The 14,344-nt window shown below is 42.6% G+C and overlaps 1 protein-coding gene across 8 annotated transcripts in view; it reads left to right on the plus strand.

Annotated features, from left to right (window-relative positions):
• Nucleotides 1–14,344, plus strand: part of myo6a (myosin VIa) — a 155,450-nt gene that overhangs the window by 135,334 nt on the left and 5,772 nt on the right. For 6 of the 8 annotated variants that reach the window (XM_080289818.1, XM_080289815.1, XM_080289819.1 and 3 more), the window contains 4 exons: nt 1,419–1,522; nt 6,214–6,345; nt 7,915–7,941; nt 13,000–13,218. In XM_080289818.1, the coding sequence (XP_080145944.1) occupies nt 1,419–1,522; nt 6,214–6,345; nt 7,915–7,941; nt 13,000–13,218 (482 nt within the window). The remainder of the gene's footprint in view (nt 1–1,418; nt 1,523–6,213; nt 6,346–7,914; nt 7,942–12,999; nt 13,219–14,344) is intronic. The other 2 variants (XM_080289816.1, XM_080289822.1) reach the window with 1 other exon arrangement.

The following is a 14,344-nucleotide window of genomic DNA, read 5'->3' on the forward strand; positions in this document are numbered from 1 at the left end:
GTTTCCATGCACCCTAATGAACTATTCAAGTCACAATCAGGCGTAGAACACATCCGGCCAACAAATCGTGGTTTGTCATCACTTCTGTGCAAAAGTTAAGGCCGTTCATCTCCATCAATTCAGTCGTTTTTGTCATCATTGCTTTGGGCAAACATATCCACCTCCGGGCTCCAGCGGCTGTGAGCCATGTTTCACTGCAAACGGTTGAAATATGAACCAAACTTCTGTACACCATAACTTCATTAATGATCAATAACCGTCCCACTTATGCTTCACACATCAGAAAAAAGAAGAAAACATTTGAGTTGCCTGGATGTAGAAAACCTTCCCCTGCGTTATTTTTCTTTTCTGAGATGCCGCTGTTGGGCTGTGCGATCATTTATCTCCAGGACCCAAAATTATAAATGTTAATAAGAAATCATTAAAATCTGATCCTCGCAATAATCCATCAAGTGTGCAGTTATAAATGGGATTTAGGTCCAGATATCCTGCGGCTCCTTTACTGAAGATTAATGGTCGAACAGGCCCGTTGGAGGCTTTCAAAAGCTAAAATGGAAATCAAACTTTAATGCTGGATGGTTTTTTCTACAACCTGGCAACTTAAGTCATTCTTAGTTACAGATTACACTATGAAACATTAGCAGATCAGTTCCAGATAATAATAAAACCATTAATTACAGAATTGCAGGTCTTTATAAATGAATGTTCTGCAGGTCTGCAGCATCCTTTGCCTCTGAAGCCACCACTTTAACTAATCTTATATCTGCACAAGCTAGAGAAACCTAATAACCTCAGTTCAATGGACCTGATCCAGAATTCCTCACAAAGAGCTTCTTTTCAGGACTTTTAAAATCTGAAACATGACTGAAGTTTGTCTCAGTATTTTAAGATTGAGATAAATGATCCCATCCTGTACGTTGAACAAAGACTTGATAATTTGATTTCTTCACTGGGTTGCTGAAACAATTCGCATCTATAGATGGCTATCACGTTTCAAATTCTTAGAGACTTCTGGGAAACACTAGATTGAAGTTTAAGAGCCGTATAACAGAAACCAACCCGAAACCTGCCCAGTCAGACACTCAAACAATGTAAAGGGGCCAGTGTAGATTGGAGGCAGGTAACCATGTAGGCCAATAAATAAATAAATAATTGACTAATACGCACAATAAGAACAACTCGTAAATTTTTCTTCCCTAATAAATTTGTGACTTTTATATCATGGATGGATGGAAAACCTATGAAGAATCCAACTGGGTGCATGGCACAGTCCTTTAATGACCCTAACAGCGACCCCCTCAGTAAACTCACCGATGTGGTGTCGGTGGAAATGATCACCTGCTGACGGTCCCCCACAGTTCTCAGCTGTGGGTCTATGTCACTCACCTCTTGCATCCTTCTTCTGTTTCCTGTATTAGAGGTCCGCAGGTCCAGGCGTCCAAGGCGGCTGCGGGCACCAAGAAGTACGAGCTGAGCAAGTGGAAGTATGCTGAGCTGCGTGACGCCATCAATACCTCATGTGGTGAGTGTTTTCTTATTTACTGTTGCGCTGATAGTTTTCCAATAAAGATAATTGTTTGACATTATTTAATGGCTATCCACACTTCCCCAAGCATAAACTAGACATTCTACGTGCCATTGTGGGTTACAAAGACAAATTTTCACTCATTAAATTTTTTTTTTTTATTGGATAGTCAACGTTCTCAGAGGATGAACCACTTACCAGAGGTTGATGCTTGACAGCTGCAAGGAAATTATTCAGATAACTGACAGTACACATATTGAGTACCTTAACGTTCCCAAAGGATGAATCTTTCCCATTTTGGACACAGTGGGAGCTTCACCCTGGTGCCACATTCAAGTTGAATTAGTTTCATGCATTGACCTTGTGCATTTTGCTCTGTCGAGAGAATCAAGTCCAGACTTTGCCTTTTAAGAAGTGCTTTTCAAAATAAGATCTCTTTAATAATTTATCACCAGAAATCTGTGATTTTCAACTCCAACTTTTCAGCCTGTCAGATTAGAGATTAAGATTGTAAATGATATAAATAACCTTTTTTTTTTTACCTTGCCTTGAAGTATTAATATGTAATGGACATATTTACTGTGTATATTCATATTCCCAGAGGCTGAACCTTTTAGATTTTAATGAACCTGTAATGTCCATTGTTGTCTTCTAAAATTCCTAAACTTTATGTTAAACTCAGAGCTTCATGTCCACATTTTCCTTAAATTTGATGTTCTCTGTTCCTTTGTTCTCACTGGTACTTTAAAGCTACTTTCGTGATGGACTTCTTCTGGAAACTGAGCAGACTCTCCTTAAATTTTTTAAAGTCACTGTTCTTGGTCCTCAGAGGATTAATAATGGATCCGGTAGACATTTCTCCAGCACTGCTGTGAGGCGAAATATATTTAAAATGGCTCAATTTGACTGACAGACTTGAAAAATCCTAATTTTCTCAGAATGTTCATACTCCTCAGAGGATGAGCTCTTTGATTTTTTATTTTTAAACTTTTTTCCATTATCAGCGCGCTTGGATAGAAATCTGATCTTTAACGGTGCAATGACAGGCACACTGATGGGAATTGCTGATTGTATTCACACTCCCTAAGAAGACAGACCGCTGTTATTTTTATCGACCCCATGGTCTTCCTTTATCCTCGCTCTGAGAATAGCTAAATGGTCGTAAAGGCTGTTTGTTCTGAGTGAAGAGTTCACTCCTCTTGTTTCCAGCAAATGGGCAGCTTTGACAGAATTGTTTGCCACCGCTCGCTTTCCACACCACTTAATTTTATTTTTGTAAACGCCGCTTCATTTTATGACCACTTCTCTCGTGTGGGAGTGAACTGCCGGTCGAGCAGAACAGAGGACAACTCTTTTAGCCAAACTCATCGTGATGATACCACAGCTGTAGCAGGTGCTTTGTCAAACAGAAGAATTTCAGTACGAGGTGATATCACTGTAACATATCAGAGTGTCGAACCTACTCAACCTTTACACTGACATTTAAAAAGCGGCTGATGATCCTATCCAGAATATGTAGAATGTGTTACCTGTGCCAAATTTGACTGTTATTGAATTGTTGTTATATAATTTAAAAATGTTAGAGGAAAAAAAAGTGTGATTTCATATTTGGACCTGCACAGACAGGAAAGAGACCCAAAGGCAACAAATACAGATATAATATGTCTATATAGGTCTTTTTTTAAGGAATATGTTCAGTTACTACGTAATGATAGCAGCGAGGCTGCTGGTTTTAACTGCTGCTCTGGCTGATTTGCTGGTTTAGCTGTAAGGACAAGAGCAGGAATGTTCTTCTACCATAAAAGGCCAAATTTTTACCCTTTAATGTTGTGTTGCATCAGTTCATTGAGGTCTGCAGGGATTTGTTTATGTCCAGTTCTGTCAAGGTCCTGCACCAGTGTTTAAATCAGGTTGAGGTCTGGACTTCGGACTGTTGGGGCACCTTGATTCTTTGCTTTTTCAGCCGTTCTCCTGGAGATTTGCTGCTTTGCTTGGGATCATTGTTCTTCTCTGTGACCCAGTTTGGTCCAAGCTTTATCTGTGGCACAGATGGCCTCATGTGTCTATAGAGTACTTTGATATACAGTTCATGGTCCACTCAGTGACTGGAAGGTGTCCAAACCATCATCCCTCCACCACGGTGCTGAAAGCTTGTCTCAGGTGTTTGGGCATTTCCATTCAGAAATTATTTGACTTAATAGGCTTCCAGTTTTTCTTCAGCTTCCATACCAACTGGTGGATAAAGAGGCCATAGGTGCTGGCTTTGCCCCTCAGCAGGCTACCAGAAGCTGGACAATAGGAAGAAAGTGGTCTAATAAGCCTCAGAACCCTGTTTGAGGTGTTACTGCTGAGTTGGACGGCTGTAAAATTGTAGCTTTTGTCATCAATACACAAAGCAGTTCCTGCTTTATCTAAGATCTAAACATGTCTTCCATCCCTGAAGCCGTTATCTCAATGTACAGGAGGTGGAACATCCAATCAGGGGACTCTGATAGTGGACGAACAAACTTTCATCCTTGGTTTGATTTTGATTCACTTATAAAAGAAAGTGAAACTTAAAGAAAACAGCCAAGAGGAGAATATCCGCCTGTTTCCTCTCTTTCTTTCTCAGTTTAACCTCAGAGATCACCTGTCCTTATCCACGCAGCAGGAAGCGTGGAGGACTGGGACAAGGAGGGTCGACGCCCGCCGGCTTCTCTGAAATGAATGTGCTGAGAGTCGCCTGCGGGCGGCCGCATATAAACACATAGAATGACTCGGTCAGCGTTTAACAGGCCACTCACCTCCCCAGACAGAGGAGGGGATCGCATACTGATGCGATCACGTCCACAGCTACGGATCATCACGAGCAGCAGAATAAAAAAGTCCAGCGTCGAGGGCCTGTTGACACGCAGCGTATTCTGCAGAGGTTTCCGCTCGCCTCAACAAACGGAGGATGTTTTTTTTGTTCGTCTGGCGTTACCTAAGCACTTAGTGTGCATTATGCATCTCATTGCTTGGTGTTAGCCTTCGCACTCTGGATGATAAATTGAATGTGTGTGTTTTTCTTTCTTTATTTCCTTTCTTTCTTTATATATTACTGAAGTCATTTATCTGAATCGTCCAGATGAAATGTGTGCTTAATGCTGCTGCCTGCCTTCTCTCGGGGCGCGCGCACTACATTGATTATGTTGAGATGAACATCAGCGCCGTGTGTGGGGGAATCAACAAAAGTTGGTCCATCTGCCAATATTAATTATGTGAGTTTTAACGGTTCAATAATGTGGATTTTTTTTTTGTCAACAAATTGTACTTTTTATGGCCAAAGGTTTGTGGACATAGAGAGCTGTATAATTGTACCCTAAAAAGTTCATAAATAACATCTATGTACATAAAAATCCACAGAGAAGATTTGTTTTTCCAAAATGTTAGCAATCAGGCAACCCAAACCAGCTGGAGAATTTAAATCTACAGCCACAGATAAAGCAAACCAACCTTCACTCAGTGCTTGCTCTCTGACAGCTGGTGACTAGTGGCCATGGCCCTGATTGCCCTTTAACCCTGTGGAGAATTTCTCATCCTAAATGCTTAGGAAACAAGCAGGGAAGTCACTGAGGGCGATCTTGTCGCTGGGCCTGTCACGTCTGCCATCCAAGGCCCGGATTTCAGTGACCTTCTACATCTTATGGTCGCTGCTACTCGTCCTTATACTTGTGTCTGCCTGTTAAAAGGCTATAATCCCTTTATTTGATACAGCCTTTAGCCAAACACCGTCTGCTGCCTCAAGAAAACATGAATGAGGGAGTTTAATGTCAGGTAACCTCTGTTTAATATGGATTCCCAGCACCTGGTCCACTGCAGCCTCTGTGATTATGCAGTAAGAATTAAGCCCGGTTGACGGGATGTCGGACATCCACAGAAAAGGTCTGAACCAGTGAATCGGTCAGCCGTGCGCTGCTTCAGTTTGTGTTCACCCTCTTTGCTGTTTCAACCTTGAGGCGACTTTTGTTGTGATTTGGCGCTATATAAATAAAATTGAATTGAATTGAACATGACAGAAACAGTGAAAGCCAGCTCAGTGAAGAAATGGTTTCCCCACTTAAGTAAGAACAGAGCTCGGATTTTAACACCGACTTGAACTCAAACCTGATGACTCAGTGGCTGATTGGAGGAAGATGTGCAGCCAGCACTAATCAGAAGGTTGTTGGTTCGATCCCTGTCGGCTCCAGTCTGCATGGACAAGATACCAGCCCCAAATTGGTCTCCAATGCATCAGAGTATGAATGCGTTTGAATGTCAGCTAGTAAGCACCTAAATAAAAAGAGCCGCGAAAAAGTGCTCGTGTGAAACTGTGAATGAGGCGAACTGTGTAAAGTTTGAGTGCTCAGAGTAGCGGTGCACAAGAACCAGCCCACTTTCAATATGTAATTATCACCAAAGCTTTCAGTGCATGTTGTTATTAACTATTATTAAATATAATGGTGGAGTTGATGAAATCGGAAGGACAGCACTGCTTTTTCCAGAGCGACGGGGTTCAGACTCCTGTCAGATTCATGGTTCTCTGTTTGAATATGACTTTTACACAGATTCGTCCAAGTTCTCGGTTCTTTCAGGTTCTCCAGTTTTCAAATCGATGTACGTCTCTGAAATGTATTTGCAGAAGCTGTCAGTATTTCTTCTGCCTGATTTTCTGATCCTGTCTCCTCCAGACATCGAGCTGCTGGCCGCCTGCAGAGAGGAGTTCCACCGCCGGCTTAAAGTTTACCACGCCTGGAAGTCAAAGAACAAGAAGAGGAACACCGATACAGAGCAGCGAGCACCGAAATCTGTCACCGACTACGGTATGACGGGCGCCGCAGCGTTTATTCCTCTGGAGCTGTCTCTCTTTGTGTTTTTCCCACAGCGCGTGAAACGCTTTCTGCATTTTTCATGCACTCGGTACAAAAACAGCTCTCTCGTTTGCAGATTGACGTTGAAAGTACCTCAAAGTACCTCAAAAACATTTTTCGAACACTTCTAACTCCTTTTGTATAACCTTGTGGCCACAAAGGTCTCTCATCCATTTAATCTTTCTCTCTTATGTTTAAACTTACACTTGAAAGAAGGAAACAACCCGAAGCTTTACAGGAAGAGAGAAACACACTGAGCCTTGAACAGCCTGCAGGTCAGAGGTCACAGAGGTCGACTTTTGTTTGGATGTGAAGGAGTCTCAGATTTGTGCAGAACGGTGAGACGGATTTGGTTTGTGCACATTTATAAATGAGATCCTCTGACCTTAAAGATTCCTCTGAGCGATTTTAAACCTCTGAAGTCTCCAAAATCTGAAACTGATTCACCGTGCTGGACTCTGACCAAACAATGCCTTCATTTGAATGCCAGACTTTATAAAGACGAGCACTTCGGTCTGTCGGGGTCGCTGACAGCTTGCCGTGATTGTCAGTCAGCAACAAGACGAGCAAATGGACTCAGTCTCTCACCTCTCCACCGCCATCGCCTCATTTCCTTGTGCCACACGTTGAGTTGTCATGACGACAAAGAGCTCTTATTCAGAGCTGTCTATTGTGTGCACTGCTCAGACTACAGATTGGTCCACGAGCCCCCACACGCATACTCTCTTTTATCCCTCATCCTTCATGTGAGAGTCGCAGCTTTTGTCCTGCTGCTGCTTCGACTCCGGACATGTGACATGTGCAGCCGTCAGAAGATCCGGCTTTAACGGTGGCCGTGGCTCCGTGTGTGAAGGTGATGACATGTATTTATAATATCCGATCCCCAAATCACTCCCAGGGTCTTTGACGTGAGCAACCCCCTCTCTGGTTTTCTGTCTAACATCCACACTCATTAGCACCACGTGTGTCAGTTTTCACACGTGGTGCTGCACCGCTGTGTTGCACCAGAGTGTCGACAGAACCATCATGATGATTTATGCTTGCGTAGAGCTTCAGATGTAGTCTGTATAAGAGCCTGCTGCCCGTCACCAGGCGATGGGGTTTCTATCATGTTGGTACTGGTTCATTCTAAAACCGGAGGAAACGGCAGGACAAACGTGGCAGTACATCTTCTCGTGCTCTGCATCGATGTGATGTGCAACAGGTTACGGAGCAGATGCAATGCAGACGCAGATTTAAAGCCCCCAAAAGTTTTCGATTTGATGAGTCGCATATTTATGTTTAGTTACGTGTAAAAATCTGAGTCTCCGTTCCTCCGTGTCGCCCTTTTTCTCGTTGCCGCTGCTGAACACGCCTCACTAACACCTGACTGAGACATGATGTCGAAGCGCGGTGCTGTCTGATACCGTCAGTGTTCATGTCTTCATTCTCATGTTCTCATTCATCACTGTTATCATAAAGTGTCAGTGTTGCATCACTTCCTGTGTGTGTGTACGTGTAACCTGGCATGTTTACTTTCAGATCATGCACCACCTGTGAAAACAGCATGTAAGTGGTCCTCTAGTGTGTAATGCTACTTACACCCCGCCGCCATTACTAACCCCTTCCTCCCCTCCCGCTCAGCCCTGGGATCGCTGCTGGCCTCAGGCTTGTGCTTTCGCTAGTAAACGTACTTTTTTTCTATGGTAGGAGTAGGAAATAGATGGTGGATGGGTTTCCGTAGCAACTGCTGCCTGTATTGAGACATTATTTGGGCTTCTTTTTTAAGCACCATTTTGTCTTTACGAGCAGCGTGCTGGTGCCAGCTCTCGCCTGCCTGACAGCCATAACGCTTTGATAAAGAGTGGAGGATATTCCTGCGAGCTCTTTAGGCTGCTGTTATTGATACTCCCACAGAAAGGACTTCTCAAGGAAGAGGAGAGGGAGGGAGAGGAGGACAGAAGGCTTTCTGGGTTTTCAGGGTAGTTGGCTTCTGTTTGGCGAGGGATGATAGCATCATGTTTACTGCGCTGTGACGGGAGGAAAAGGCCGCCACGCCGGCTGATCGGAAGAGAAACGTAGTAAAAGAAGTCATCAGTGAAGCAGATGGCTCACTCCCCTCACTCCAGACTTAATGAAGAGTTTAGATACACGACAGCCTGTTCAGCTGAGCAAGGCACAACAGGGAGATTGAACTCTGAGTGACCAAAGAGGTTTATTTTAACAGGTATACATTCGAAATTGTCCCTAAAGATGAGGTAGATCATGTCATCAAGACTTGAACTCAAAAACACTGGAGAAAAAAGGTCAGGTCAGCCAGAGGAAACCAAAACATGTTTTATTGCTTGTTCCTGCTGAGGTTTTTTTGTTTTGTTTTGTTTTTTAATACAGTTTTCTCAGTCATTTAAGAAGCTCTTCAACAATATTAAAGCTAGCAAGTGAAGCTGTTGACGTCTGGACTGTATGTTGTATAAAGCAGGAGAAAATGTGGAAAGTCTTGAAACAAGTATCTGGATTTTCAGGCTGAATTTTGCCCTTAAAGGTTAAATCTGCAGCAGCAAACATCAGCTCCTCCAAAACCAAAGTGAACCAACACAGATGGACTAATCGCAGTTACCGATGGCCCACTGACCAAGTAAAGAGTGTCACTTATCATGGCTCATCAGCAAGAACTGTACAGCACGAAACTAGATAATTACAGGCTCATTTCAGAGACTCCAACCCATCTAGAAGTCAATGCAGTGCAACCTGAGAACAGAGGTTATAATACAAAACCACAACATCAATCCCTACAACATTACAAATAGCCAGAGCATGGTGTGCCTACCACCATAAATTGGACACCACCTGGAAAACACAAACGAACGTCGGCCCAAAACATCATGGAACTGTGATGGCGACCTGAAGGAGATGGATCTGGTGTGGGTAAGCCGGGTTGGGCCCAGATGGAGGCAGATCAACAATGTCGTCCAGGGATGATGAGGACTCATTCTCACTGTAACGTTCCAGAACTGCTCCCAATGAAGACATCTGGAAGAACACGTCAGCTACCTTACTTCCAAAGGCAGATGGAGACTCGGGTCACTCATCAGTTTGTTCATTCATACGTGGTACACGGCAGCGTGCAGCAATTCATCCACAGAAACCAGTTCCACCCTTTGTCAGTGCTATCCTGTGCGTTCGTCAGCCTTGAAGCCTGAACCCTCCTCTCGACCCCTCGTTGAGTCACCTCGGGTACTAAAATACGACAAACGGTAATCAACAGGCCGAGTGAATGCAGCAGGGAGTTCAGCACAAGTACCTCTCTGAAGGATAAACCTCCATTTCTGCTGCTTCTTCTAAACAAAGAAAGCTGTTTTTTTTTTTTCCCCTCTTTTTTGGCGTTTTTCTTTTGAAGTTTGCTGACGCCTGGAGGTGAAGTTTGTTTTCTTGGTTTCTGAGGTGGTTTGTAGGTGACGGCTAAACAAAGCGTTGCTTTGTAGAAGATGGTTTTCTCACTTTTTTTTGAAACGCTGCAAAAAACCAAAACCAAACAGACCTAAAGATGTTTGAAACCAGGTTTAAAATAACACGTTGCCTTTTTCTTCCATTTGTCAGCTTGAGAAATGGAACAAAAAGGCAATTTATATCAACACGAGCTGACATGAATCGAAAACTAGATTTTATTTTGTGAGTTTCTTTCTGAAATGTGATTTTCTGCAGATTAAATGTCCTTTATCACGTAGAGAAGCTTCTTCAATCTCTGTAGAGTATTACTTTACACTCCACTTTTTAGAAAGATGCAAATTGTTTTTTAAATGTTTCTCACGAGTGTACAAACCCCTTCGTAAACATCTGGCATCTGCTTCACGTCTCGCTGATTTCTTTGCTCTTCCACCAGCTCTGCTGTGATCTCTAACCCTCCTCCTCTTCCTCCTCAGCTCTAACAGCAGGACTCACTGACTGCACTTAGACATGGAGACCAGGGAATGGGCTCTTTGTTCAGACCTAATGGGAGTACAGCAGACGGGGCTTCATGTTTACATGCTGTGGGTTAATGGGAAATATGAAAAGGAGATCAAACATTTGACCAGGTTGTGCTGATTGAGATTCTGTGTTTAGTCCTGTTCCTGAGCCTTGACCTGTGTATTAACAGCTGTAGATATAAAGCAGCATTTCAGTAGAAGGTTCGTGGTCAGGAGTCCATGTGAATCGTAGACAAGCGCAGGGTAAGATTTAAGCATGAGAGCCAAAAGCAACAATCAGATATGAGCCCGTCCTGAGTTTATGCTGGTTGCTGTCCTCACAAACAGCAGACAAAGCTTTTGGATTTGTTTCATCCAAAAAGTGTGCAGGCCTGTCAGACTTTACATGCATTTCAAAGATGACTCAGTGCACTGATGGAGATGACCGCTGGAAAAAGAGATTTAACTTTTTTTCTGAACTTCCTGTGTTGAGATTCCCATCGTTTAGGCAAGGCAAGTGTATTTATATAGCACAATTCAACAACAAGGTGATTCAAAGTGCTTTACAGAGACATTAAAAAACAAATAAAAAGCATGATTTAAAATTGATTAAAAAAACAGTAGATACAATCAGAACAGTAGATAAAATCAGTAGTTAAATGTAAGTTTTGAAATTTAAGCTTAAAAGTGTGGATTTGGTGCTTTATTCAAATGCAGCTGGGTGGGTGAGTCTTCAACCTGGATTTAAATAAACTGAGTGTTTCAGCTGATCTGAGGCTTTCTGGGAGTTTGTTCCACATATATGGAGCATAAAAGCTGAATGCAGCTTCTCCGTGTCTGGTTCTGACTCTGGGAACTGATAAAAGACCGGATCCAGATGACCTGAGGGATCTGGAAGGTTCATACTGGGTCAGGAGGTCATTGATGTATTTTGGTCCTAAACCATTCAGAGCTTTATAGGCCAGCATCAGAACTTTAAAGTCTATCCTCTGACGGACAGGCAGCCAGTGTAAAGACCTCAGAGCTGGACTGATGTGGTCCACTTTTTTGGTCTTAGTGAGGACTCGAGCAGCAGAGTTCTGAATGAGCTGTAGTTGTCTGACTGATTTTTTTTTTAGGTAGACCTGTAAAGAGGCTGTTACAGTAATCAAGCCTACTAAAGATGAATGCATGGACTAGTTTTTCCAGGTCCAAGACATCAGATCTTTTATCCTTGAAATATTCTTGAGGTGATAGTAAGCTGATTTTGTTATTGTCTTAATGTGTTTTTCTAAGTTAGGTCTGCATCCATCACTACACCCAAATTTCTCGCCTGGTTTGTGGTTTTTAGGTGTATAGATTGAAGTTCTCTGGTGACCTGTAATCGTTTTTCTTTGGATCCAAAGACTATTACTTCAGTTTTGTTTTTGTTTAGCTGGAGAAAATTGTGGCACAACCAGTCATTAATTTCCTCAATGCATTTACCAAGAGCCTGTACAGGGCCTCGGTCTCCTGGTGACATTGTGATATATATTTGTGTCATCTGCATAGCTGTGGTAGTTTATTTTGTTGTTCTTTATAATCTGTGCCAGTGGGAGCATGTAGATGTTAAACAGAAGGGGTCCCAAGATGGAACCTCGGGGAACTCCACATGTGATACTTGTCTGCTCAGATGTGAAGTTACCTATTGATACAAAGTATTTCCTGTTTTCTAAGTATGTTTAGGGGAATACTGACGCAAGGTCAAGCAGCCTCTGACTTACAGTGCTGTGTTGATGTCAAGAACAAGATCATTTAAACTCAACACAGGTCAAGCTTTTTTTTAATCACTTGCATTTTAATGTACTTTAATTGCAGATTTGGTATATGCAAGTTTGCCTTAAAAGACTTTCATGCCAGCTGGTAAACACGAAGCTGCATCCTGTAACCAGATCTTCTAGTAGAAAAAAGGACAAACTTGAAGGTTACGAAGCTACCAATGACACCCCTACGGCTTTAATTAGATGTGCCTTTAAAAGACCTTAAAGTTTGTCAGATTAAATGTATGTAAAACTGTATCTACTGAATTCACAGAGGTTGAAGGTAGATATTATTTACCAGGATCAGCCTCTCTTTTCCAGTTTTTATGCTAATCTAAACGGTCGCTGCTGTTTGGAGTGCTACTGAGTAAAATGCAAAAATATTCCTTTAAACTGTCCAGTTTGAGAATGTCAGATGTAATTTGTGCTCAGGCAGCTGTTGTTAATGTCTGTATGCTCACTGCAACTCACTATTGTGTCTCTTGCATAATTAACAAGGCCGAGCAGCTTTTAGCTAAAACACTAAAACGAGCTGTAAACATTGGAATTAGTAAGTTCAGATAAAACTCCAGCCTTTTCTTTCATGTCATTAAGCAAAAAACTAAAGTTTTAAACATCCTCTGAGCCTTAGTGTGGTTTGTTGAAATTCTTACCCTCGTCTCCAAGTAGAAAACTATTTTTTTTTAAAAACAACAACAACAACATGTTTTTGTCTATCTTTAGTCTGCAAAGAACTCTGTCTTTACTCTGCTTCATAAGTTAATGCACAGGTTGATAAACAGGAAACAGGATAAGCTACATTTACCATAACCACTTCCCAGGCTACTGCATGTAAACATGGTCTCTGATTTATGAAAGACTCCTAACTTTTTTTTAATATATTTCCCTCTGCATCCAATCAACAGCCCAGCAGAACCCAGCCCCACCTATACCGGCCCGGCAGTACGAGGTGGCGATGAACCGGCAGCAGCGCTACTTCCGCATCCCGTTCATCCGGCCGAGCGACCAGTACAAGGACCCCCAGAACAAGAAGAAGGGCTGGTGGTACGCGCACTTCGACGGACCCTGGATCGCCAGGCAGATGGAGCTGCATCCCGATAAACACCCAATCCTACTGGTGGCAGGTCAGTACAACCCAGATATCTGAGGGAGGCAAAGACTGAGCATGGAAATAAATCTCTGTCTTTACCTTACGTTATACATTCACCTGTGTTGGAAACATTTCTGCACACATATGTTAGTCGACAGTGGCCGGGTTATTCTGTTCTTTGAGAGTCTATCCATCTACAGACTAAATGAAACAACATATATATGCACCAAGTTAAACACAGTTACACCACCCATTGGGCTGCATCACAGTATGACAGAGTGAGTGACAGGCATAAGGAAACAAGCAGTTAAAGAGTAGAAGAAAAAACGAGAAGAAAGGGTGGAGGTGGAGAGGAAAATCGATGAGTTGATTCTGCGACAGCCACAGAAAGAAATGAAATCAGAAGCAGCACTTCGCTGTTAATCAATGTTCAAGACTTTGACTTTGTGCGAGTGCAGCAGATTGATTATATTCGAGTCATAATGCACCGTCAGGTTGTTCTCCGTAGAGACGCAGAGGCTTTTATTTTTAGGAGGCCCGTGCAACGAATCATCAACCGCGATTTGACGAGCTCTCCTTCGAGAATGCCAGAAATCACGCGTCAGCTTTTATCAGAACATTAGAGCGATACGCTGCAGTTTTCATTCTACATGACTTTATTCAGTTCAATTCAATTTAATTTAATTTATACAGCGCCAAATCACAACAACAGTCGCCTCAAGGCGCTTTATATTATAAGGTAGACCCTACAATAATACATACAGAGAAAAACCCAACAATCATATGACTCCCTATAAGCAAGCACTTTGGTGACAGTGGGAAGGAAAAACTCCCTTTTAACAGGATTAAGAGATTAATAACAAGAATGATTTAATGCAGAGAGGTCGATTAACACATAGGGAGTGAAGAAGAAACACCCAGTGCATCATGGGAATCCCCCAGCAGCCTACACCTATCCAGAGTTACTAAGAGAGGATTCAGGGTCAGCTGATCCAGCCATGACTATATGCTTTAGCAAAAGGGAAAGGTTTAAACCTAATCTCAAAAGTAGAGTGTCTCCTGAATCCAAATGGGAAGCTCCATAGAGGAGGGGCCTGAAAACTGAAGGCGCTGCCTCCCTTTCTACTTTTAAATACTCCAAATGTTGCAACACTACTTGT

The sequence above is a fragment of the Astatotilapia calliptera genome, chromosome 15, assembly GCF_964374335.1.
Source record: "Astatotilapia calliptera chromosome 15, fAstCal68.1, whole genome shotgun sequence".
NCBI lineage: Eukaryota > Metazoa > Chordata > Actinopteri > Cichliformes > Cichlidae > Astatotilapia > Astatotilapia calliptera.